Here is a 25,327-nt window from a genome sequence, read left to right as displayed (position 1 = left end):
TGGCCAATGATTTCATCGATCACACCTGTGTGACAGTGCCTCCACAGAGATCCCCCATCCAGGGAATTCAGAGAGGAATTCAGGTTGCTGACCTGTGGAGGTGCTGGGAGGCTGGTGCAGCCAGAGCAGGCATGGGAAGCCCTGTGGCCCTTACCCCACATCCTGCCCTGTGCATCTCTTCCGTCTGGCTATTCCCGGGTTACATCCTTTTATAATAAACTGGTCATCTGGAAGTAAAACATCTCTCTGAGTTCTGTGAGCCACTCCGGCAAATTAATCGAACCCGAGGAAGGAGGGAGTCCAGGAGGGGACATGGGAACCCCCGGGTCACAGCAGGTAGGTCAGAAGCACAGGGGACAAGCTGGACTTGTGATTGGCATCTGAAGTGGTGGGAGTGGGGGCAGTCTCGCGGGACTGAGCCCTTAACCTGGGGCTCTGATGCCCTCTCCAGGAAGAGAGTCAGACTCGTACGACACCAGCACCAGCTGGGGATCCCAGAATTGCTTGGAAACATCCCCAGTCTGGTCTCAGGAGTATCCTGAGTCTGTGAGTAAAGGAGAAATAAGCAGTTTGTTCCCAGGAATAGACTCCTTCACCTTCCAAAGAAGTCCTTTATTATTTACAGGGCTTAAAGGAAAAAGCTCTAGAAAAGGGAAATTTCAAAACAGGTCTGCAGCAAGGGCCCGGGTGCGTGAGAGGTTTCGGCAGGGGCCCAGGCGGAGTCTTCTGCTCTCGCTGGAGGTCACTTCCAGGTTGTGAGGACGGTTCTTCCCGAGTCTCTCGATCGGCCCCCTTTGGGTCCTAGCGACTGGCCAGGACGACTTCTCAGCTCTCGGTCAGCCCCGTCACCCTGCGCCAGCTCTTCGTCGTACCTAGAAACAGAGCAACGTCCCCAGGATTCTGCAGCAGCAGTGCCAAGCACGGCCACTGGGCTGTGGTGTGACAAACCCCACGTCACCCAGAGAAGCAGCCTGGCCCCCACTCCACACGCCTCCAGCCTGCCTGCCCACCACGTGGCCTTGGCAGCCGACCAAACACCATCCCAGGCCACAGAGCATATGAGTACAACCTTGTTAAATTGTTATGTGGACAGTCCCCAGGCCCTGGAGTTGACATTTTATGCAAGCCACCAGATGGAATATGGCTAAGACCCCAAATGAAACACGAATGAGACACCAGGCTGTTGAGGGAGAGGACTGATGTCTGGAAATAGTAACACAGCATCTTCGGGCAGGTATGACTAAGCCCATTTCAGACGGGGAGCGGGGCCTGAGTGACCTGCCCAGGAGGGGGCCAGGCCGGGGGAGGCGCAGCAGCTCACTCACAAGGCAGGCCAGTGCCAGCCTCCAGCAGCCGTGACCACCTGCCCCTCCCACTGACCTATGCATCAGGCCTGTGTGGAAAGAGCCTGGGCTTCTGCATCGGCAAGAACTGGGCTGGAACCTCGGCACCCTGACAGATTGGTTATGGCATCTGGGAACATCCTGGCCTTTCTCACTGCAGTGGGGCCCCTCCTACAGGTCCCAAGAGGGTGGTGAAATGCCATACACCCTGTTGCAGGCCCTGGCACCACGCAGGCTCCAAACCCTCAGTGACTTCGCATCACCCTCCTGACTCAGAGCAGTGGGCATCACGACCAACCCCTTCTGATCTGAGCAAACTGGATCTGAGAGGTTTACTCAGTGTCCTAAACTCACACAGCTGGCGGTGGCAGAGGAGGGATTAAAACCCAGGATTTGGGATTCCTAATCCAGAACTCTGCGCGCTGCAGATGGGAGGAGTGCGAAAAGTGTGTCCGTTCCTACTGAAGTGCGTTCAGAGGTGTCACTTGCTGGCCACGCCCTGATTGAGGACCCTCCTCACACTGACATTTATATCAGATGCAACGGGCACTAAGATGCTCAGTCACGTTGCATTAGCTGAACTTTGCCGACTTCTGGGAAAGGGCGTCTGTTTCTGTTACAGGCTCATTCCCAGAATCGGAATCTGCGGGTTGAGTGTGGCATGGGTTAGAAACTTTGGAGGCTGAAGAACATATTCTCTGCCTTGTGCTTCTGGTGGCAGACAGGGGACTGAAAGGCAAGGGGAGGGAGGAGCCGGCCGGCTGGCTGTCACCATGTGGCAGACACTACAGGGCTTCCCTCCGCAGGGGCGGGGGGGGGGGCGGGATGGGGGAAGGAGGAGGAGGGCATGTTAAGGCGACAACACATCTCCCTAAGGAGACGCGACGCCGGACGGAAGACTCCTCAGGGACACTGCAGGTTCTGCCTGTGGGGGGGTCCTCCCAGGAAGCCCCCCATCCCTCCCCTCCCCCAGGGACTGCCAGAGCCCCCAGACTCCCCATGCACATGTCATCACTCCACTGCCTGTCGCGTGTCTGCATCGATGACGGAAGGGCTGGGGCAACTCCCCCCTCAGGTTCACAGCTGCTGCCAGCACCTCGCTTGGGGGGTGGCTGTGAGTAAGAATCTGCTGAATGAGTGGAGGGAAGAACCACATACAGGTTGACTGAGCATTCGTGCTGGTCTGTGCAGCTTAAAAACACAACAGACAGAAATGAGCATTTGGCAAGCGGGTGGCATTGGGATGGGCTGTTCCCAGGGACGGTCTGGCCACTGATGGAGCTAACGTGGAGGCGAACCAGAGACAGGACAGCTCTTCTCAGGGCCCTTCGGAGTCCAGCAGGCTTTTCTCCCGGGATCTGACAGGCAGAATCCAGGGCCGTCAGGGTTCGGAACAGGACTCTTTGGAAGGCTGTACACGTACAGCCAGCACCTTCAGAGCTGGGCCCTGGGGGGCAGGCACAGAGAGCTAGACCTGTGGGTCCGAGGCCAGCTCGGGCAGCAGCAAGAGCACCTATATCTGGGGTCCAGTGCCAGCAGCGTGATCTTGGGCAAGTTAACTCGCACCCCGGCTTTCTGCCGTGCACCGAGGGGCTGCGGTGGGCGCTCAGCGGCACACTGAGTGCCCAGCACGCAGAGGGACAGGGCAGCGCGCCACGACCCACTGCTGCCAGAGGCCACAGCTGGAAGCCAAAACGGGCCTCCTGACTGTGAGGTAACTGGAAGCACTGGGGGAGAGAGGGTTTTTTTTTTTTAAGATTGGCACCTGAGATAACATCTGTTGCCAATCTTTTTTTTACTTCTTCTCCCCAAAGCCCCCCAGTACACAGTTGTATATTCTGGTTGTAGATCCTTCTGGCTCTGCTATGCGGGACGCCACCTCAGCACGGCTGACGAGCAGTGCCATGTCTGCGCCCAGGATCCGAACCGGCAAAACCCTGGGCCACCAAAGCGTAGCGTGCGAACCTAACCCCTCGGCCACGAGCCGGCACCCCAGGAGCAAGGTTTAAAAGGAAGCACTCAGCAACTCTCAGCTCGGCACTGGAGCCCTCCTCACTTACAGGAGTGGGGAGAGGGTGGCCGAGTGGATTTGGGGCATGGGAGTCACCTTTGTGTCTCTTCAACTGAACGTTGTGAGGCTTCTGACCTCTGCATCTTGAACTGGAAATGGAGTGTCTGCCCCGTTCCCTCAAGGAGGCCCTGGCTGATGGGCAAAGGGCCCCACGCAGTCCTAGCAGTCCAGCCTCCCTGCCACCCTCGCTGGATGAAGAGCCCCCCAGGACACTCATGCTCCTGGCAGGACTCCCTCTCCACAGAGCCCCCCAGCCCTCCTCCACACACAGCCCATCCATATGATGGGCCATCAGGACTGAGCCCATGAGGTCCTTCATCATAGGTGACATCCGTCACCCTCATGTCACCCTGCACCTCCCATACTGCCAACCCCGAGAGGCTCTGGACATGCCCCCATCTGACCCTGCCCCCAGACTTCCTCTGCACACTCGGAACTCTCCGTCCGCTGTCAGCACTGCCCACGTCCCCCACATCGTCACTCTCCTGCTCTGAAACCCGTCTCTCCCTGAAGACGCTGCTTCCCCGGCAGCCCCTCGAGTGGGCTGTTTTCTCTCCACCCATCGTGCCCCTAGGCCTGGAGGGGCCTCTCTCCAAAACCTCTCAGCTCTTGCCCAGCCCAGGTCAGCAGAATCCACCACGCTTACCCTGCCTTGTAGGCCACCTCTAATCCTCAGGTCACTGCCCCTAATTCCTTAAGACTCAGGCTCCTGGCTCACTGTTGCCAGTAACAGCGATGACCAAACAGACGAGACCCCCAATTCCCTGACCTATTGCCCTATATGCCCCAATGACCTTGGCCTCCACCCCAGCTCAGCCCCATTCCCACAGCAGCTGGCTGTGTCATGTTCAGGGACCGCACCCCTGTGTCGCCTCGAGCGCAAACCTCACTCTGGCCTCTGCCCTTCTCTTCCCCGCTCGTTCCCTAGTACCCGACCCCAACAACCCTCGCCGGCTGGGACCTGCAGTCGCCTCTGCCCTCTCTCTCCCTCCCCGCCCTTCTCTCTTGCCTTCCTCCCTGCCTGGCAGCCCCCAGCCCCAGTCACTTCCACCCCTCTGCCTACTCTGTGCCCAGCCCGCGCAGCTGGACGTGGCTGGAGAAAACAATCAACCATGCTGGCTGGTGGCACTTGAAGTTCACAGCCAAGGCCCTTGGAGGCCCCGAGTGCTGCCTGGAGGCGGTGCACGCTTCCCTTGGGAATTCACCTCCCACCCTCCCCGTGCATCAACACCGCACACAGCAGAGGCAGGTGAGGAGGCCAAGTGTGGGCTCTGAAGCTCCAGTCCCCAGGCCAGCAGCACCTGCAGCTGTGAGCCTGGGATCTGTGTGTGCGAAGTTCACTACTCTGCCCTTTGTTTTTTTAAACTGTTAAATGAAACGCACATCTTTACTTTTACAGAAGCAGGCAGTGTGGGTGAAGAGAAGTCATGTGCCTCTCCTGCTGCGCCTTCGCCTGGGCCTGGCGCAGAGAGAGTGCTTCCTAACATTTACATTAACATAGCAGAAGACGAGACAAAGGCCTGGTTTAGCGCCCAAACGCTTTCCTGCTGCAACACAATCTGTCCCATAACATCATGAATAAATGAAATACTCTGCTCAAATAAGGAGAGTCCGCATACAGCCAGAAAAATCCACGTTGGGCCTTGGTACCCCCAATCTGAAACACACAAGGACAACAGCACAGCCACACACACACTTACAGAATTTCATAATTGCCAAGAACTTCCTTTGGGGGTGACTTGTTCCATTTACAGTCTGGAATTTCACCATTGGGGACTGCAATATTGAGGGTGTCGTTAATCAGGTTGTACTTGAGGATCCGATCGTTGGCGGTGCTGGAGGTGAGAGATGGGGACGCATTAACCTATGAGAGGAAAGAAACCACATCCTTCACTTGGGACACGTATTCCGTTGGAGGGAAAACATGCACTGCGGGAGAAAATGCTGCCTCCCACGTACTCTGGGTGGAGCTGTCAATTCAAACTGTTCGTTAATATTCAATACCTTCAGCAAGCATTGTGTGATCTACATTTATGAGCTCTTAGATGAAATATAAACAATATTTAAAGACAGGATTAGGATTAGGATCTCCAATCAGTCATCACACAAACAATAATCCCAGGTCAATGTACATCACAAACATAATTTCAGTGTCCACCTGGGTGAGCAGCTCTGTCCTAAGGACCACAAGCTGCCCAGAGCTTTGCTGGAATCAGGGAACCAAATGCCCCTGACCTGGCAGCACCGTGGGGCTGAAGGAAAAGGTAATGGGCCCCTTTTTGGCCAAGACAGTAATACCTCACCAAGAAAGCAATATTCTGACCCAACTGAGGAACCCATCCAATAAGTGGGAAGTTAGTCTCCTAAGGCCCCAGAGGAGCTGAGTGATGTCACCCAAATCCACATGTTAAAACGTAGACATGTACCCTGTGGAGAGCCCCGCAGGCCCCAGGGCAGCTCCTGTTTTCTCTGTTTCGGGCACCGGTGACGGACTGTGCTGAGCCGTTCTCTAGGCCGTGGGAGAGCAGGCAGCCAGTGTGCACACCGCCCAGCTTTCTCCCAAACAGCCAGGCTGTGTGCTGCCAGCAGGGTCTCTAATGTGAACGGTGACAGGGCTGTGAGGACCTCAGGTGCCCTTGAAATTACCAGTGCAGTATATCATGACACCGAAATTCCTATCACGAATCTGCTAAAATAAGATCTGTTACGACGTGAGAACCATTGCTCACAATTAAGGCCCTAGCTCACCAAGGAAAGCTTGGCTTCCATTCAAATCACTCTCTTTAAGATGGAAGAAAAGAAAACAAGAATCTTCTATAGCCATCTGTGGGTCGCCCTCTATATGTGTACCTGCCTACGCCCTGCACCCACACCTCCGGCAGGACGACACGTCAGTAACCTGGAAAACACTGTGACAGAGCACAGCTCGCTCTCTGACAAGCTGGCTCCCCAGAGTTTCCTGAAGGGGTTCCCAGTGACCTTCTGTACAAGGGACCTCTCACTACGAGCTGCTCTTGAGACCCAGCTTTCCCTTCTTGAACTGGGACCAAGCTAAAGAGCCCGAGCCGTGCACCTCTGCGTGAGCGTGGTCAGAAGACGATGCTCAGAGGCACACGCAGGGAGGCGAACCGGCCAAACCGGCCTTCATCCCCACAGCCAGCCTGTGGCCCCACAGAGCCTGAGTTCTCCTCCTGGCTGCAGAGCAAGGCAGCGCGACCCCTACGGGGGGCTCCGCGGCCGGGTCTCAGACGGGTGTGCCGGTGCCCACTGTCACTGAGGCAGTGTCATGTGGCTTGTCACCAGGAAAGGACACCTGGCTGTTTCTAGAACAGCCACCACTACATTCCGTCTATGCCTTGAAACAGGTAGATGAATCCACTTCCAAACTCTACCTTCATCCAAAGAAGATAACGTCCCTTATCTCTGGACAGTGTGCCACCGCTTCCCAAGGGGTTCTGGGTCTGTGAGCCCTTTCCTGAGTGGGAACAATGTCCCCCAGGAGAGCAGGGCAGGGGCTCTGGGGCACAGACTCGCCGGAAGCACCCTGGAGCCCTGGGGCATCCTCCGTGGGAGAGGGAGACGGCTCCTGCTCTGGGGGCTGGGCTCACCAGAGGTGAGAGACGGGGAGGGTGCTCATTTTTGAACCATCAGCCAACTGTTAAACCTGAACGTCTGTCCGGGTCACATTTCAGAAACTCCTCTGCCCCAGCCCTGCCACCCGGCCAGAGGACAGGGGGCCTGCGGAGCGGCAGCAGGGCGGGGCAGCGGGAGGGCGGTGGGGACGTTACCTCAATCAGCCAGGGCTTCAGCTTGTCGTCTATGATGATGTCGTAGCCGTAGCACTCGAAGCAGTGCTTGTCGTTGTTCATCACCGGCTGCGGAGAGAGGGACCCGCAGTCATGCAGCCCAGCCGAGACCAACGTCTCTGACACACAGGATGTTATAGCAGCGGGACCCCCTCACGGTTGGGACGGGCTGCATCTCGCTTTTAGGACCAGTGGCTGCCAACCTCCAGCCCAACACTTCCTCCCTTCCTTCCTCTGTGCCTCTTCCAGGGCTCAGGGGAAGCTCCTCGGTCCTGGAAAGGGCACTGATGAAGCGCCACTGGGTCTCCAGCCCTCATGCATCAGGGGCTGGATGACCAGCCGTGAATGTCTTCATCAGCACGGGACTGTCCTCGGGTGGACAGAGTCCAGCCCCCAGCCTGGGACCTGGAGGTGAGGGGCTGTGCAGCCTCATCATAAACGCACACCCGTCCGCCAGGCTGCTGGTCCCTTCTCAGGCCCTTGGCACGTGGGCTGCCAGATTATGAACCTCTGTTCTCTGTGACAGAGTCAATCCCTTTACATAAAATTTTTGTATTTTCTTTTAAATTTTCAATTCCATTTCATAAACTGTTCTCTAAGTGCATAAACCCCCCAGCCACTTGCTTACAATGCAGATTCCCGGGCCTACCCAGGCTGCCTGATTAAAACCTGCGGGAGAGGCCCAGCAAGCAGCAGTTCCAATGCTCCCAGGATTCTTGTGCACCCCACAGTGAGGGACAACACAGACACGAGAGTGAGGCGTTCTTATGTGCCAGCGGCATGCGGACTCTACTTAAAACACTGGATGTAGAGCTGGAAACTCCTAAGGGGAGCTGGCCCAGTCCAGCCCTCTCACTCCCTGAGGGGGGAAACCAGACCGGGGTTGGGGAGCTGTTTCATCACGTGGTTTATGGAATCGCACTCTCACTAAAAGCCTGGTGTCCCAACCCCAGCCAGCGCACACATGACACTCTCCCAGGAAGCCTCTGCTGCTCAGGAGGTTGCTAACCATTCTGTCACCCCAAACTCCACCGGCCCCAGCCCTCTGGCTCCCTGCTCCCCCATCCTGCCCCGTGTTCTGGGCCCGGGCCCTCCCACGTGGAGCACCCTCCCGTCCCGCTCCAGCCCACCCCACGCGTGGCTGCAGGCACCTGCTCCCCTGCCCGCCTCTCCCCTAGATTCTCGGAAGGCCTGGTAGAAACAGGGTGCCTGAATATTTGCTAAGTGAATAAAAACTAAATAAATAAATTTCTGCTCCCAATACCCTCGGAGCCCTAGAAATCCAGCAGCTTCTCAGCCCCGGAGGCTGAGGTCCAGGAGGAGACAGATGTTCAGAGGCACCTGCCAGAGGACCCAGCCGTGAGACAGGCGAGAGCTGGGGCCAGAACACAGCTTTTCTTGATTAAATAGCCGAAGATTTCTCAAAGCTCTGCCAACACAGGGCAAACTAAAGCGGGCCAGGAAGGGGGGAAGAGCTGGGTCGACCAGGCATGAAGATGCCCAGGATCACGTGTCGACAGACGCTGGCATTTACCTCTCCTACCTTCAGCTAACCTCTGCACAGCATGTTCACACAACCACCCTGTGACACGGGCATCAAGATCCCCAAGCCACAGAGGAGGCCGCTGAGAAGCCGAGAGTAGAGGCTCTGGTGCAAAGTCGCCAGTCGGCACATGGCGAGGTCCAGCTTGAAATCTCACCTGAGCCCAGAACGCCTTGCTCACTCCCCACCGAGACCCCCACAAGCCATCGAGGCACAGGTGGCCTCTGTGGGGTCAGACACATGAAACGCAGCCCCTAAGCCGTATGTCCAGTTAACTGGATTAACTAGATCCTGGGGTTTTTCCCTTCAAATCCTCCCTGGGAATGAAAGCATGCAGAGCTGACGGGGCACTCTGTGAAAGGGGAAGAGCCTCAACTCGAGACACAGGAAAGTCAACACGCCGCCAGAAGTGGCACCTCCCTCTGTCTGTAATTTTCTTTACACAGCTGATTCCACAAAGCTTTCCACACACATACGGGGGAATCAGTTTAAGTGGGCGTTTCCAAAGGTGGAACTGGGAGGAGGGCCTTTAGCTGCCACTGAGAGGGTTTCATGTAAATATTTTCACTTGCATCTCCACGCCGCCAAACCCACATCACACTTACTCCTGAGCAACAATATCACACGTTTCTGACTCTGTGGAGTGAAGCTTTTGTCATGGCCCTCAGCTCCGAGTGTGGGGGACACCCATGGCAGTCCGGCCTTGGTTTTTTGTTTCGCCTTGGTGGTGATTCTTTAAGTTTTTGAAGTTTGAGAAAGCACCTTTGTTAACAGAATGGGAAGCACCCCCCCCCCCCCCCAACACACACACACACACACTCCACGGGGACGTGTCACTGACTGTCTGGGCCCAGGCCATGTGTCCTCAGGTCCTGCCCGGGGGCTGTCTGTTAGGAGCCCCCTCAGCAGGCCTGGGCCTGACGCCTGCCCCTCCACGTCCTCTCCCCAGGGCCTGAGCCTCCGTTTCGCTTGAGTCATTGGGTGGCGAACACTCAAGGAAGCACTGAGAAGGCGCCCGCACGCTGGTGCCCAAGGGCTGATGCCTTTCCTTTACCTCGAGAACAGATGCACACCTGCCTCGGAACAGTAAGACACACCAGACAAAACTACAGCCCGGCAACAGAGCTGAGACTAGGGCTAAAAGGAGGGGAGGATCTGTGCAGCCCCTACTGTCCACAGACAAGGGGGCAGCTGAGCGTCCATCTGCAAAACGGCAGCTCACGCCAAAACGTGCATCATCGAGTCAAGGGCACAGAAGAGCAGGCGAGGACGTCAAGAGGGCTCTGCCTCTCCGCAGCGGGCCCAGCTCCCGGCGACCCTGGGCAGCACCTGGCTAGAAGCCGGGCCCTCTCTCCTGAAACTGCCTCGGCCTCTGGCAGACACGGAGGAGGTGAGACCGTGAAAACAGGTATTTTTAGCAAAAGAGCAACAAGCACCCCCAACTCCCAAACACTCACAGGCTTTGTGCTTTCTGCTTCGCTCTCAGCTCCAGGCTCCCGGCCCTCTCCCCTCGCGCTGCTGGAACTCACCGCCACGGCCTTCAGCGACTGCACGATGATCCAGTGGATCTCGTCGAACAGCTTGCTGGTCACCTCCTTGCCACGGGTGCTCTCCAGGTAGAGCCGCAGGTTGTTCACTGTCCACTTGCCCCCATGGATGTGGTTGTAGTCCTCCTGGGAATGGAAAGGGGGCGGGGGCCCAGGCAATGCACCCTGAGGAATCCAGCGCTTGCCCTTCATGCTTGAACATTTCCCGCGTGCCTCTCCTGTGGGGCTGGCCCCCAGCAACAACGCAGACAGGCCCCTGCCCCAGGGAGGTTGGGCCTCCTACACGTACATGTTTTTCAAATACTCAGCTCTGTCGGATTCTCACAATTAATAATTCATACTCTGCAGCGCCTGCTGGGGAGCGCCACCCAGAGCTCCTTCAAGACCCAGGCACTCATTCTTCCAACTAAGACTCCTCAGGGAGCTGCCCTTGACTAAAGGGAGCCGCCTGTTCCAAGGCTGCACCCTCCCCAGGCAGCCCACAGCCTGTGACAGGTTGATGTCAGGCTATCAGCCCCTGCCTCCATCTGATGGCTCTGCAGGGCCACCCAGCTCCAGAGGGCCCTGGTGTCGCCTGGGGCCTCTGCCATAGCTGCATCCCCCTCCCCGTGTGCTCCTAGCATGGAGCCCCCATAAACCTGCACACTCATCTCTGCCTCCGAGTCTGCTTCCTAGAGAAGCCAAGCTGAGACCCTGTGCCAGGCACGTGACCCCCCTCATACCGTCCCAGCCTCGGGTCCACGTCCCAGCCTCAGGTAAGAAGATGTAGGCTCGGTGGCGGTGGGGGCGGGGGGGGGGGGGGGGTCACGTCACTTGCCCATCTTCCATCCCAGCTGTGCTGGAGCTGGGACCCGAGCCCAGGTTTTGTGACACCAGTGCACTGCTCTTTCTACCTCTCTGTCCTTGAACATTAATCCTCCACTCACTGCCTCTTCTGGAGGCAAGAAGCCGGAAGATGCTGAGGTGTATGAGAATGTTACGGGACTGGGATTCCATTTTCTAAGTAGAAAGTTGAGAACTGTGAACTAAAACGAACCAGCCTAATAGCAAACACACACCACTGACTCAAAGCTGACTGATTTCATATAAAAACAGAGAAATGAACCATATTTTTAAAAAATACCTTTTCAAGGTCAGAGACAAATTCCTTTTACACATCAATTTTTACTTAAATACCTTAAAAGATGAGGTGCTCGAGCTTGTTCACCTCAGATGTACTCTCAAATAACTCAGTGTTTATAACCCTGATCAAAGGACCATCAGAAGTTACAGGAAAAACCAGGTTAACTGCCCCCAGAAACCTTCCTTTTTCCAGTCACAGGTGCGCTTTACTATCAAGAAAAGCTCATGTTTACTTACAAAAAGTATACACCAAGGCCAAACACCATCTTACGCACCGTCTTAGGTATAAAAAGCAAGTAAACATCTCCTGCTGTGCAGCCTGTGGAACATTATTTTATCAGATTTATTTCAAAACTTTCTATCAAATCAGTCTGCAAACATCGCCCATTGTGGGATGCAGCCTGCTCCTTCCACCCCTTTCTCTGCCCGCTGAAGCCGTCTCCTCTGCTGCCGGGAAACCCTCGGCAGTCAGGACCCGCCCTGCCTCCTGGGCCGCGCCCAACCCCTGCTGCACCCCCACTGCAGGACCGAGTCCTCTGCTGTTGCCTCCCCTGCTGCCTCTGAGGTTCCCGAGGGCAGGGCAGCGCTGCACCCCCTGGGCTCTGCCCCCGGGCGCGGGGCGGTGCTCCACCAGGCCCAGGCCGCACCCACAGCCGTCAGCTGCTCCACAGCATTTCAGGCTTCAACACGACTCCTGCTCTTTCCGCAGTTCTCAATTAGAGGCACGTGAAGCTTTCTTTCACTCACGGTTCAAACTTCGGTTTCTCAGAGTAAGCCCCTTCTCACAGCAAACGGAGAAGCAGTTACAAGTAGGACCAATGAGGACAGTCCTGCCTCTTCTACCGCAACATGGAGACAGCAAGCTTAACTGCCTCCTTTTGCTCGCTCCTTCGGTGGATTTCTAGAAAACGGCTTCTGTTCCTTACTGATGGAAACAGACCCAGCTGACTGGTGGCCTGAGAAGCCCCATCAGACGGAACCCTCCCAAGGTCAGTCTGGCGGCCCAGGTCAAAGGGTCTTGGCAGGCTAACGTACTCTGCACTGTCCTCAGGGACACCAGGTGGACTCAAGGTCTGTCACTGCCACTTCCCACCCATGCCGAGACTTCACTCAACATGCCACTTGGCTACAAAGGGTCTGACGTCACCACTCAGCTTTCTCTAAACAGCTGGCAATTTTCGTGCTGCGTAACCTAAAGGATCACTTTCCCGATTCTTATGAATAAAGTCTGGGGTGGGTCATCCTTTCTCCTCTAACCTTAAATGTGACAATGATGCTCTCTCAGTTTCCTCTCAGGAAAACCTGAATGGCAGGTGAACCGGGGTTGGCCTCACACAGAAGACAGCTGTGGCCCTCAGTAAATGGCAGCCACTGTCATCTCATGACCAGCAAGGTAAACACCAGTGCTCCCCTTTGCAGACGAGGAGGGCCAGGGAGGCCGGGTGACTTGCTGAAGTCACAGAGAGGGTACGTGATGGATGAGAGGCTGAGTCCAGGCTGGTCTGACCAAACCCTTCAGTAGGTTACTCAGAAAAGCTTGTTTTCTATCAATATTTACTCTCTACTCAAATTATTACAAAGACCATGGTACTCAAGGCCTCCATTCAACCAAGACCCAAATAGAAGAGTCTTTCATAAAGAAATGAGACCTTCGGAACTTGTCTAGTTAGGATTAGATCAAAGCCCCAAAGCCTGCACAGAACCAACAAATGTCCCGTGGACTGGCCCTCGCTAGCCTCTCCAGGCACCTCTCACTCCACCACCCTCGCTCTAGGGGCTCCAGCCACCCTGACCTTCTTCCACCTCCTGCAATGCTCCTTCCTGCCACAGGGCCGTGGCACCAGCCATACTCTCCGCTAGAACGCTCCTTCCCACCTCCACCTGGGTAACCCCGTTCATACTTCAGGTCTCTGCTCAAGTACCACTTCTGCACAGAAGCCTTCTGCCACCACCTGGACCAGGGGACCCCCTCCATCATCCCACGCTCTTCCAGATGTGCATTCCTACCTGCACAGCACACATCTCAGTTTGCAATTACACACACTCATACAAATCATCAGTGTGATTATTTGATGAGCGTCTTCCCCCCATAGTCTCCAGGCCCCACGAGCGCAGGGACCAAGGTAGTCTTTGCCCATCATGCAGCCCCAGCACTTAGCACGGGAGCAACCAAAGCAGGGACTCAGTGAGGGTCTGTTGAGCGAATGAATGACTAAGCATGAGTCCTCTCGTGTAGTCCTCCCAACAACCCTATATGGTCACAATATTATCTCCTTCTACAAATGGAGAAACTGAGGCTCTGAGAGTCAAAGTAACTTGCCCAAGGCCACAGAACTAGAAAGGCAGGACTTGAACGTGGGGCTTTCTTTGTCCACATGCCCCACCCACACCCCTACCTCCACCCCAGGACACCACACCCGGTACTAGAGCCCCCACTCCTCATCAGGGCCAGAGTATCTTTACTGTCACTCCCGTACCCACCCTGCCCTCTGCAAAGACAGAACACGAAAGAAACCCGCAAGATCAGCCCCCGACCTCAGGCTCCAGCGAGAGGAGACGCTCACCCCGTGTTTCTGGATGGCGACGTTGGTGAGGTGGACGAACATGTTGTCCAGCTCGCTGGTGCTTGGCGTGTACTTGACGGTGCAGAAGCGGCAGAAGCCGAGCTTGTACCTGGGTGGGGATTCAGACGCCGTCACACCCGGGGGAGAAGCACAAACGTCCAGCACCTGGTTCTCGAAAAAGAGCTGCTTTTTTTGTTTTAAACTTTTAAAAGAGCTGCTTTTTAACTTTTTTAATGGATTTTTTAATAATAGCTTTATTAAGATAACATTCAGATGCCACATAACTCACCCCCCTAAAGTATACGACTCAGCGGTTTTTGGTATATTCAGAGTCGGGCCACCATTACCACAATCAATACAACATTTGGGTCACCCCCAAAAGAAACCCGGTGACAACCAGCAGTCGCTCCCCAACCCCAGTGCCGGGCAAACACCAATCTACTTCCTGTCTCCAGAGATTTGCCTATTCCGGGCATTTCACATAAACAGAATGATACCGTGTGTGGCCTTCTCTGTCTGGCTTCTTCCACCGAACACGTTGGCAAGGTTAGAAGAGCTGCTTTTATTTACAAGAGTGACGCTAGCACCAAGGTTAACCGCTCAACACCACCATGTGCCAGGCACCCCATGTGCGGAGTGCTTCGCTGACCCTCGTGGTGCTGGGGAGCACCGAGGGTCATGGCACAGCACAGTCTGAGGAAAGGAAACAGCACTCCGGGGCTCTTACATGTAGCAGCGCAGCGGGCGGTACGTGGACACCAGCACGTACAGGCGCAGGTCGAACTTCCTCCCGCCGATGAGTAGGGGGTTGTTAATGTAGAGAGAGATCACATAGGCTTCCTTGGTGGACTGGGACACGAACCTGACGCGGCAGACACGGTCAAGATCAGATGCAAGACCAAAGGTGCTGAGTCGGCTGGGGATGAGCTCCTCGCCTCGGGTTAAGTGAGCGGCGGGCTCATCAGGGAGAAAACGAGGGTGAGGAGCATCCCGGGGGAGGAGCCCCCACCCTGGTGACAGAGCCAGCAGCTCCTGGGAACCCAGCAAGGAAGTGCTCCCCGGGCCTGAACCCCCGGGGCCTAGCACCTGCCATCTGACGTAAACACACTCCACCTGCCACTCCTCACAGGGCAAGGATCACAGCCTCCAAACCCCGGGGGAGACTTGGCCTGACCGGCGCCCAGCGCTGCTCCGACTGCTGGCCGCGCATGCTGACTGGTGATCGGCGCAGATTAACTCGGTCCGTGCCCACCTCACCTGCACCCCGCGCCATGCGGGTGGTGCTATTAGCGTCCCAAGTCTACCCAGATGAGGCATCTAAGAGTCTACACAACAAAACCTACTCAGACAGTAAGTGTCAGACAGGGATTCAAACGCAGGCACCCTGGGCCCAGGTCTTAAGCAGGTGCTTCTGGGCCTCAGAAACACCAGGACTGGCCGGGCCTCACACCAGCTTTCAGAACAAAGGGCGCCCGAGGCTCCCGGCTCCTGGACCTTACGCTGCTCGACCACCACTTCCCTCTGCCGCTCCCCTCGGGGAGAGTCTACAGCTGGGCCGCTACTGCAGCCACACGGCCTTGCCCTGCTGCCACGCGACAGCGACGTACACCTAAGAGCAAGCGAGGGCCACCCAGTCCTCGGCCCAAAGACTGACGGATGGCGTGAAGCTATCAGCTAGGAGGCACACGGGGTGGGTGGCTCCCCACACTTACGAAGATGTCTTGCTGTCCCGGGACCACTTTTTGATCTGCGAGAGCTTGTTGATCAGAAAGATGCCCTTTCCCTGGGCTTTGCCGCAAGGTTTCATGATCCAGGTGCTGGAGGGGCTCTTCCTGAACTCCTCCACGAACAGGTTGTAGTCGGCGGGCAGCATATAGGTGACCGGAACAAAGTCTGAAAGGGACAGCAGAGGGGACAACGGTGAGCCAGCCCACCAGCGGCCATGAACAGAAAAACACGGCCACCACCTTTTCAGGGGCCGGCTTCACTGCCCCCCACCCCCAACCCAGCATCTACCAGAAAAGGACCTCTGTCGTTCAATTCCTGCACAACAAGGGAGCTTTCCTACCCGTGTGCTCAGCACTTGACAGGTCGGCACCATCTAATCCCCACACCGACCTGTGGGCCAGGCACTATCATCATTCCCATTTATCAGACAAGGAAACTGAGGCCTAGAGAGGTGGGTTATATGATTTTTCTCGGGTATGTAAAGGGATTCTGAAACTATCCGACAGTCCAGATGGGACTGTCACCGGTCCCGTGGAACTGGTGACATGGACACGATGGAACAGGGACAGCCTTCTCCCTGCATATCACCAGACACAGTAATGATCCTTTGTGGCAGTTCGTAGCTCAGGCTGTGTTCCCCCCATGCTGAGCCCCGAGGACAGTCTGTCCCTCACATGCAGGCAGCACATTCCCAAGGCACTCATGGAAACAGCTTGAGGCCCCCCCATTCTGGAGACACTCGGAATGAACGAGGTGCCCGCCACAACTTGCACAGACTCCCACCCACCAGAGCCAACAGTCACCATCTTGGTGCCTCGTGCCACTGAAGTAAAAAACTCAACTATTTACTTAAAACTTGAGGCCAGTGAAAGAGGCACAAACCCAGATAGAGGTATTTCCCATTTTCATCTTTTTCTGCCAGGGGACTGCCTTCTTTCTCCAGCTCCTTCCTGTATCTTTTAATATTCTTCACCATCAGATCCTTCCGTGTCAGTTCGTAGTGGTTCGGAAAATGGTTGACTATTTGATCGTCGGAGAGCCGATAGCCCGTTTCGACACTAAAAACATTTCGGATGGTTTGCACACTCATCCTGAAAGAAAAGGATGAGCAAGAGGACAGCTCAGAGTATGTCCACGTGGTGGCAGCACTCGTCAAAGCCCAGGGGACTCTCGACCCGGAAGCGCGCTCCCTCAGAGCTGACCTGTTCCCCCAGCTCCTGGTGCAGGATGGTGTCCCGTGACCGGCTGTGACCTGAACCATCTGAGACACAGGCGGTTTTGATTCTGTACCCTGAACAGTTTCACTCTCTGGCACAGTAAATGCTCAATGTTTATTCATCAGTTACACCACTGATTGTTGATAACAAACTAATGAAAGACAGCCTCCTTCAGACTCTGAAGTCAGGAAACTCATTTACACAGTATTTGCACCCAAAGTCAGGAAGGACAAAGACCCCTTAAAACCAAAATCACAAGGTCATTCCCGGGCCCTGAGTCCACAGCTCACATTCCTAGAGAGACCTGTGACAGGCCAGCTGAACTGGCTGCACCCCATGGAAAGGGGGAGTTGTAAGAGAAATGCTCCAATCCTCTAAGGAGGCTAGTCTCCCTGCCACACCTATCCCTCCTCGCCAGTTCCAGAGGCGGGGAAGGAGCAGGAAGGACAGAAGGCTGGCACCAGCAAAGGAGCCAGAGTCACAAAACAAGGCGGGTCGTCATGTGGCCTCTCACTCCCCAGTCCCCATCCCGCCCCACCCCCATCCCACCCCACCGACCACAGGGCTTCTTTTCACTCCATGGTCATGAGAAGACAGGGATTATTATTAATTTTTTTTTACTATTTTGGAAAAGCTCAACCACATGCAAAAGTAGAGAGAAAAGTGTACCAGAACCCCATTACCCCACTTCAACAGCTGTCACACGCAGCCAGGCTTGTCGTGTCTGTACCCCACCTGCTCCCCACAGCACTGGCTTATCCTCAAGCAATTCCCAGACAGCGCATCATCTCTTCCAAAAAATCCCTGTAAGGATCTCTAACAGTTAAGGCTTCCTTTTTTTAATTGTTATTATTATTTTTCCCTGCTTTTTCTCCCCAAATCCCCCCAGTACATAGTTGTATATTCTAGTTGTAGGTCCTTCTAGTTGTGGCATGTGGGACGCCGCCTCAGCGCGGCCTGACGAGCGGTGCCATGTCCACACTCAGGATCCGAGCCAGTGAAACCCCAGGCCACCGCAGCAGAGCGTGAGAACTCAACCACTCGGCCGCGGGGCCGGCCCCTGGGCTTCCTTTTTATATTGTACGATATCCTCTTTCATACTGTTACCACAACTGAAAAAAAGTAGCAGTAACTCCTGAAATCATCAAATGCTAGTCAGAGTTCAGATTTCCCTAATAAATATTTTTTACAGCTGGTGCAAATAAGGGCCGGAACTCCCGATTAATTGTTCTCTCTCACGTCTCTTCTAATCTACACATTCTCCCGCTTTTTTTTAAGCTTTTATTTGCTGAAGACCCTGGGTCATCTGTCCTGTAGGTTCTCCCGGGCTCTGGGCTCCCCCGACTTCCTGTAACCTGTGAGGCAGACCCAGAGGCGGCAGGAGCTGCAGGCCAATTTCTGGGCAGGGCTGCGTCCTGGGTGGCGTGTACTGACACCAGCAGGCACCTGCAGCTGGTCAGTCATAGATGAGAAATATGATGCGACCCACAACCGAGAGCCACATAGGTAACTCTGAATTTCCCAGCAGCCACATTAAAACAAGACAAAAAAAGTTAAAATAGGTGAAAATAATTTTAATAGCGCTTATTTAATCCAATATGTCCAAAATATTATCATTTCAACATATAATCAATATGGAAGTTAGTGATGTGTAACTTTACACTTGCTTCTCCATGCTAAGTCCTCAAAACGTGGCGTGCATTTCACTGGACGGCACAGCCCCGCTGGAGCGGCACAGCGAAGCACGCGGGAGCCCGTGGCCAGCGGCCCCCACACCTGACAGACCTAGACCCTTATTTCGTTAGGGGTTGCAAAATGGTGATATTCTTTTTCATTCCTCCTTCATTTATGAGCGGGAATATTTCTACAAGGAGAAATTTCCCTTCATCAACAATTTAGATAACCCGAAAAATAGTTTATACAGGAAAGACTGAATAAAACGCTAGATTCTTTCATTTACTTACCAGTTTATCATTGAAATAAGGAGCTGATCCCTACCATTCTCAGATGTGTGACACGTTGTGTTCTGGGATCTATTACCACAAAATAATTACCCTACTTAAGATAACCATTTTATTCTATCTCATGGTTTTGTGGGTCAAGAATTTGGGAAGGGCTCAGCTGAGCGTTCTTCTGCTCCAAGTGGCGTGACTGAGGTCACTGGGTGGCATTCAGCTGGCAGATGGGCTGGTCTGGAGGGTCCAAAAAGGCTTCATTCCCCTCTGGCACCCTGGTGGGCATGGCCGGAAGGCTGGGGGCAGCTGCCCCTCCCTGCACAGGCCTACACACAGCAAACAGTCCCGGGAGAGTCCGGCTGCTCACACAGCGGCTCAGGGCTCCTGGAGATGGTTCCCACAGAGGAGATGGAAGCTGCTAGTTTCTTAAGGCCTGGGCCACACACGTATCAGTTTCACCATATTCCACAGGTCAAAGCAGTCACAGAGGCACCCAAATTCAAGGGGAGGGGACAAAGACTCCATTTCTACAGGGGAGTAGTGTTTAAAACTTTGTGGCCATTTTAACGTGCCACAAATTGTGAGTGGGTTTTGTTTTGTTGCATTTTTATGAACTCACAGATTCAGACATATTTGATGAGTTTCAATCTGTTACAATTATTCCCACGGAAGCTCAAACTGTCCCCGTCTGGGGCAAAAGGAGCCCTCCAAGTCGTCTCCTGAGTCGTATTAAGGTGACTCCAGCAGTCCTCGACAACGTCCCTGCTCTCAGGTGTGACAAGGTGTTCCAAGCTCACCTTGTGCGTGTATTTCTTCCTGAGGCCTGGCACCGTCATTTCTCCAAGAAACAAGGGACCCTTCCAATGAATAAACATGCACCTACTGGGCAGACTGACTCTAAAATGGTCCCAATTCCCCACCCTTCTTGTTTCCATCCCACGTCATTTTGTAGCCACTCCCACCAGGAGGTGAAATCTATTTCTCCTTGAATTGGGGCACACCTGATGCCTTGCTTGGGCCAAAAAGAATGCGGCAGACGTGATGTGGGCCACTTCTGAGACTGGCCCCGAAAGGCCTTGGGAGCTGCCACCTTCCCCCTTGGACCCTGCCACCCACAGAGAACAAGCCCAGGCTCCTCGGCGGGAGGGATGGGAGGGATCTGTGGGCAGAAGCCCCTGCCGTCCTAGCCGAGGGCCTCCTAGACCAGCGGGGCCCAGCTGACCCGCCAGCTGGCAGCAGATGCCTGCACGAGCCCAGGTAGTGTCAGCTAAGTCTTGTTAGGCCAAAAGAACAACCCAGCCAAACCCACGAAACCACTCATAAAAAACGCCGTTTGACGCCCCTAAGTTTTGTAGTGTTCAAAACTCACCATCAATTTGGCAACAGACAACGAAGCCACCCGCTCTAGCACAGCCATTGTTCTCGCATTTCTCGTTGCTTCTCCTTCCTGCCCAGATGCAGGCTGTTTTCGCACAGAATTTTTGCACAGAACACAAATTCAATTTCATAACATGCTTTTCCTCATATTTACTGTCATACAATTTTCCGAACTGCTGTATATTCATTGCAATTATTTTAATGGCTCCATCAGTTACGTATTTACTCTCCCAAAATGGTGAACATTTAGTTGTTTCTAATATCTTACCCTAACCTATTTCTTAAGAACTGACAGTAACATTTAGTGCTTAAAACAGGAGCTCTTGGGGCTGGCCCCGTGGCCAAGTTCGCGCGCTCAGCTGCAGGCGGCCCAGTGTCTCGTTGGTTCGAATCCTGGGCACGGACATGGCACTGCTCATCAAACCACGCTGAGGCAGGGTCCCACATGCCACAACTAGAAAGGACCCACAACGAAGAATATACAACTATGTACCGGGGGGCTTTGGGGAGAAAAAGGAAAAAAAAAAAAATCTTTAAAAAAAAAAACAGGAGCTCTTAAGATATCAACTATCCAAAGTTATTATACTGCTTAGCTCTTTTCTTCCCTCTCTCATTGTCTCTCTTTTGTTAAGAATAGCTCCAGGGGCCAGCCCAGTGGTGTAGTGGTTAAGTTCATGCTCCACTCGGTGGCCCGGGGTTCGCCAGTTCGGATCCTGGGTGAGGACCTACATACCACTCATCAAGCCATGCTGTGGCAGGCATCCCACATACAAAATAGAGACAGACTGCTACAGATGTTAGCTTAGGGCCAATCTTCCTCACCAAAAAAAAAAGAGAGCGACAGAAAGAACAGCTCCAAAATGCTTCTTATTTGGCATGAAGAAGAGAGCACTCCACTCCTTCGCTGACCACTGATCACCTACTCAGAGAAGCCAACAGAACTGAGCATCTGCTGAGCCCGTGGCACAGAGCTGGGGATGCAAAGTGATAAGTACAAAACATTGTCTTTTTTTTTTTGAGGAAGATTAGCCCTGAGCTAACATCTGCCGCCAATCCTCCTCTTTTTTGCTGAGGAGGACTGGCCCTGAGCTAACATCTATGCCCATCTTCCTCCATTTTATATGTGGGATGCCTGCCACAGCATGGCCTGCCAAGCGGTGCCATGTCCGCACCCGGGATCCGAACCCACGAACCCCAGGCTGCCAAAGTGGAACGTGCACACTTAACTGCTGCGCCACTGCGCCAGCCCCCAAAACACTGCTTATCCAGCCTTTTCTTGCAGAGCTCTTATGAAACAGGGATCTGGATAAATTATTTAATTTGACCTCTGAGGAGTAAGAACATAAACTCAACGCCAAACCATATACCGGTGCTGGATTTCTCCATAAACGCTCTCCCCAGCGGCATTCCTGCTCCTGGCGAGAAATCAGTTGTGGTTCAAGCGTAGGGAACTCTAACTGCCGCTGGGAGCAAAGCAAGGGGCTCCCTCCTCACCTGCTGGAGACGGAAGCTAGGTGCTGTCCACGCTATGCTGGGCTGCGCTGGGCGCTGGGGCTGCTGAGACAAGCCAGGCACGGTCCTCACTCTCAAGGGCTCACAGGAGCTCGTAAGGAGGGACAGGCGGGGAAGTCACGAATCGTGGCACCCAGCATGTGCTGCACGGTACCCCAATAAAGCAGTCAGGGAGCCTGCGAGAGCCACAGGTGGCTTCCGGGTCAGGCAGCACGCGTGCTAGTGCACAACAGGCGACAATGGCACACGCTGATCACTGAGCGCCCACCCCGTGCCGGGCACTGCTCCAAGCCCCATGCTACACTGACTCACTCAGACCTCCGACAAGCGTATTTGCAAACAGAGCTCAAGTCCTCTGCTAACGGCCACCCAGACGGCAGTGGAGGAGCTCGGGGGTGCCACCCAGCATGACTCTTGCTCCAGGGCCTGGACACCCAGCCCCTGGATGCCCTGCGTCTCCCAAGGATGGGCTGGGAGGGGGCAGAAAGCACAGCACGTACGGAGGTGCAGAAGCAAGAAGGTCTCAGCAGGTCACCGGGGGAGAGTGTGCAGCCTGCTGCTTGGGGGGAGTGGGCTGGACAGAGGCCGGGACATCTCTCAGGGCAGCAGCAGGGAGAGTGAGTCTTAGGCAGCGGGGGAGATGTGCAGGGTGAAAAAGCCCCCAGAGACCCTGATGTGCTCCCACACCAGACGCCCCACCCCAAAGATTCACTGCAACGCTCTGGGCCCAGGAGCTGCAGAGGGTCTGGGATGGCAGAGGCAGCGAGCAGATTTACGTCTTGACAGGTAACCCTGCCGGAAGGCGGAGGCTGCCCTGAGGCAGGGGCCCCTTCAGATGCTATGACTGTCACCCCGAGGGAGGGAGCAGACCAGGCCTGGACCCAGGACCTCATCCGGATGAAGTGGGGGGGGGGGGCGGGGCGGGGAGAGGAGTCTAAGACTCCCAGATTCTTGGCCGGGTGGAGCCAATGCCAGAACACCGCTTCTCTTTTCCTCGTCTAACTCACTTTCCAGTTGTTTTCTATTTAGTCTAACGAGCACCCTCGGCATACCAGAGGGAAGCTAAAGGAGGCCCAGAGCCCTCTGCACAGTGCGCTTCCCAGCACGGAACTGACTGTGACGAACGTGACTGGGGGGAGGGGTGGGCTCTGGTTCCCCCCAAATTCCCACAGTGCTATGCCCCCTCGGCTGTGCGGAAACATGCCCGGACTTCTCCCCCAGGCTGACAAACAGCAGCGCCGGAACACTCCACAAGGTTGCGAACCGAGAGCTGGCTCGGCGTGTGCTCACAAAGTGCCCTGGGATGAAAAACGTGTCATGGGAGGCACACGACGGCCTGGAGACCCCGACCTACCTCGGGGCACGCAGGCCTGCACAGGTGCAGTCTGCACTCTGGTGCTAGAAATAACACCACCCACGAACAGGCTTCAGGGAAACAATTGAATGTGGCTCTTTGTACTCACCAGTAAAAATTCCAGTCCTCGTTTTCTGTCACTTGGACCCATCCTCTCTTCTCAAAGTTATTTATCAGCACCGACTTCTCGATGTCAGTGACCCATTTCACTTTTCCTGCCATAATCCTGGAAGAGATCAGCTTAGCAGAGCTCTGAAACTTCCACAACCAACTCCCCCCATCCCAAAGGAATCCTGCAGACGTGCGAGCTTCCACCCTCACCCCAGCTCCACACACTCCCCGCAGTGGTCTCAGCCGGGGCAGACCGCCCCCAGGGGACACTGGCAACATCCGGACGCATTTCGTTTGTCACCACCGGGGATGGGGGATGCTTCTGGCACCCAGTGTGCAGAGGCCAGGGACGCTGCTCAACACCCTACAACGTACAGGAGGGCCCCCCGGGACCAAACATCCAGCGCAAAATGTCAGTTGTGCCAAGACTGAGAAATCCTGGTGGAGTGGGACAGAAAGGCAGCAATGAAATAAGCCCCAAGTTCTGTTTAATGGCAACTGTGACAGGAGCCACAGCAGGGAGGCACCTGGAGCTCCGAGGGCCTGGGGCAGCTGGCTCTGAGGGGGGACTCTGGAGCTGACTTCCGCTGGGTGGGCAGGCATACCTGTCCCCATGTGGGCCCCTCCCCCAGGAACGCCTACCTCCCTGCCTTCTCCCTGGTCTGCTGCACTCTCTGTAAGTGTGGGTGATTTTTAAGCATTTAACCACCTCGATCCCTTGTTTAATGACCTCCGTGGCTCCCCAGTGCACCTGAAATACGCAGACCCCTGGCCCTCACCTGCTTCTCCAGGTACATCTTAATGCCGCCTTCTCCTTCACCTGCTCTGTTCTTGCCACACTGGCCTTTTCTGCTCTCTTCCACCTCAGGGCCTTGGCACACGCTGGGTCTCGGCCTGCCGCTCTCCCCCTCCCTCGCTGCCTGGCTAAGTTACTGCCCATTCATCTATCTGCCAGCGAAGGAATGTCCCTTCCTCCACAAAACCCCAACTCCCCAGACCGGGCGCACGGCTCCTCGGCACCCCTGCAGCCCTGCCCCTGCTCCAGGGCGGACCTGGCTTCCTTCCTCACTGCCTTGTGCCCCTAGCCTAGCACGGTGCCTGGCCTGCAACATGCTCAATGCAGACAGACTGGCTGCAGTCCCAGGCCTGTCAGAACCACGTGTGACGTCGAGCAAGTTACCTGACCTCTCTGGACCTTAGTTTCCTGCTATGAAAAGTCTGGTTTCCAAACGGCTCGGGCGGGTAGTGTGGGATCCCAGGCCCCCAGCCCAGCTCCAGCCAGAGCAGCTTACATATGGTAACATTGGTATGCAATTTCATCTGAAGGCTCCCGCGCCAACCAGCTTGGAAGCCAGGGGACCTGAGGGCCGTTTGCAGATGGAGGCGCCTCCTCTGTGGATGGGCATAGCTTCCCTTTTGGGGCAGCTTGATAGGTCAGAAGAGGCGTGGGATGTGGGGATGACCCATGCACACCCTCCTCAGGAGAGGGAAAGAGAGGCACTCCAGGGACAACATCCACCAGGTGGAGCCCAGGGTGCTTCCACACAATGTCAGCCCGCCCCCTCCTCACCCCAAAACCCCCAGCAAGGCTGGCAGTGTCAAAGAGGTGGGACTGTGGTAGTACAGGTCCACGGCTGGGGTTTGAGGCCCAGCTCCACCACTCACAGCTGTGTGACTCTGGGCAAGGTACTTAACCTCTCTGAACTTTCGTTTCCTCATTTGCAAAATGGGGATAACAACAGTATCTACGCACCTCGTGGGGTTATGGTGAGGATTAAGTGAGTGAATACACGGACAGCACTGGGAGCTGCGCCTGGCACAGAAAGCACTCAAGCAACACCTGATATCATCATCATCTTCCCCATTTTACGGATGAGGAAGCTGAGGCTCAAAGGCCAGGGGCCTGTGTAAGAACCAGACCGAAGGGAGTCATGGTGCCTTGATTCAAGCCTAGGGTGACCCCACCCTAGAGTCCACCTCTCCCCACACAGCCCACGGCTTCCCTCCGTGAGCCGGCCTTCATCAGGACGAGGATGACACCCACAGGGGCGAGGTGAGGGACAAAGGGACTGCTCTC

The 25,327-nt window shown here is 55.1% G+C and overlaps 1 protein-coding gene across 3 annotated transcripts in view; it reads right to left on the bottom strand.

Moving 5' to 3' along the window:
* Positions 1 to 583: 583 nt before the first annotated feature.
* The window catches only part of TTLL1 (TTL family tubulin polyglutamylase complex subunit L1), a 30,483-nt gene continuing 5,739 nt past the window's right edge, over positions 584 to 25,327 (bottom strand). For 2 of the 3 annotated variants that reach the window (XM_046645924.1, XM_046645926.1), the window contains exons 4-12: positions 23,249 to 23,365; positions 16,607 to 16,815; positions 15,709 to 15,889; positions 14,724 to 14,858; positions 13,997 to 14,105; positions 10,221 to 10,436; positions 7,203 to 7,289; positions 5,115 to 5,278; positions 584 to 872 (exon numbers count right to left, since the gene is read on the bottom strand). In XM_046645924.1, coding sequence (XP_046501880.1) covers positions 743 to 872; positions 5,115 to 5,278; positions 7,203 to 7,289; positions 10,221 to 10,436; positions 13,997 to 14,105; positions 14,724 to 14,858; positions 15,709 to 15,889; positions 16,607 to 16,815; positions 23,249 to 23,361 — 1,344 coding nt within the window. In that variant the 5' untranslated portion in view covers positions 23,362 to 23,365 and the 3' untranslated portion in view covers positions 584 to 742. The remainder of the gene's footprint in view (positions 873 to 5,114; positions 5,279 to 7,202; positions 7,290 to 10,220; positions 10,437 to 13,996; positions 14,106 to 14,723; positions 14,859 to 15,708; positions 15,890 to 16,606; positions 16,816 to 23,248; positions 23,366 to 25,327) is intronic. The other variant, XM_046645927.1, reaches the window with a different exon arrangement.

The sequence above is a fragment of the Equus quagga genome, chromosome 19, assembly GCF_021613505.1.
Source record: "Equus quagga isolate Etosha38 chromosome 19, UCLA_HA_Equagga_1.0, whole genome shotgun sequence".
In the NCBI taxonomy this organism is placed as follows: domain Eukaryota; kingdom Metazoa; phylum Chordata; class Mammalia; order Perissodactyla; family Equidae; genus Equus; species Equus quagga.
This window is presented reverse-complemented; position numbering and strand designations above follow the sequence as displayed.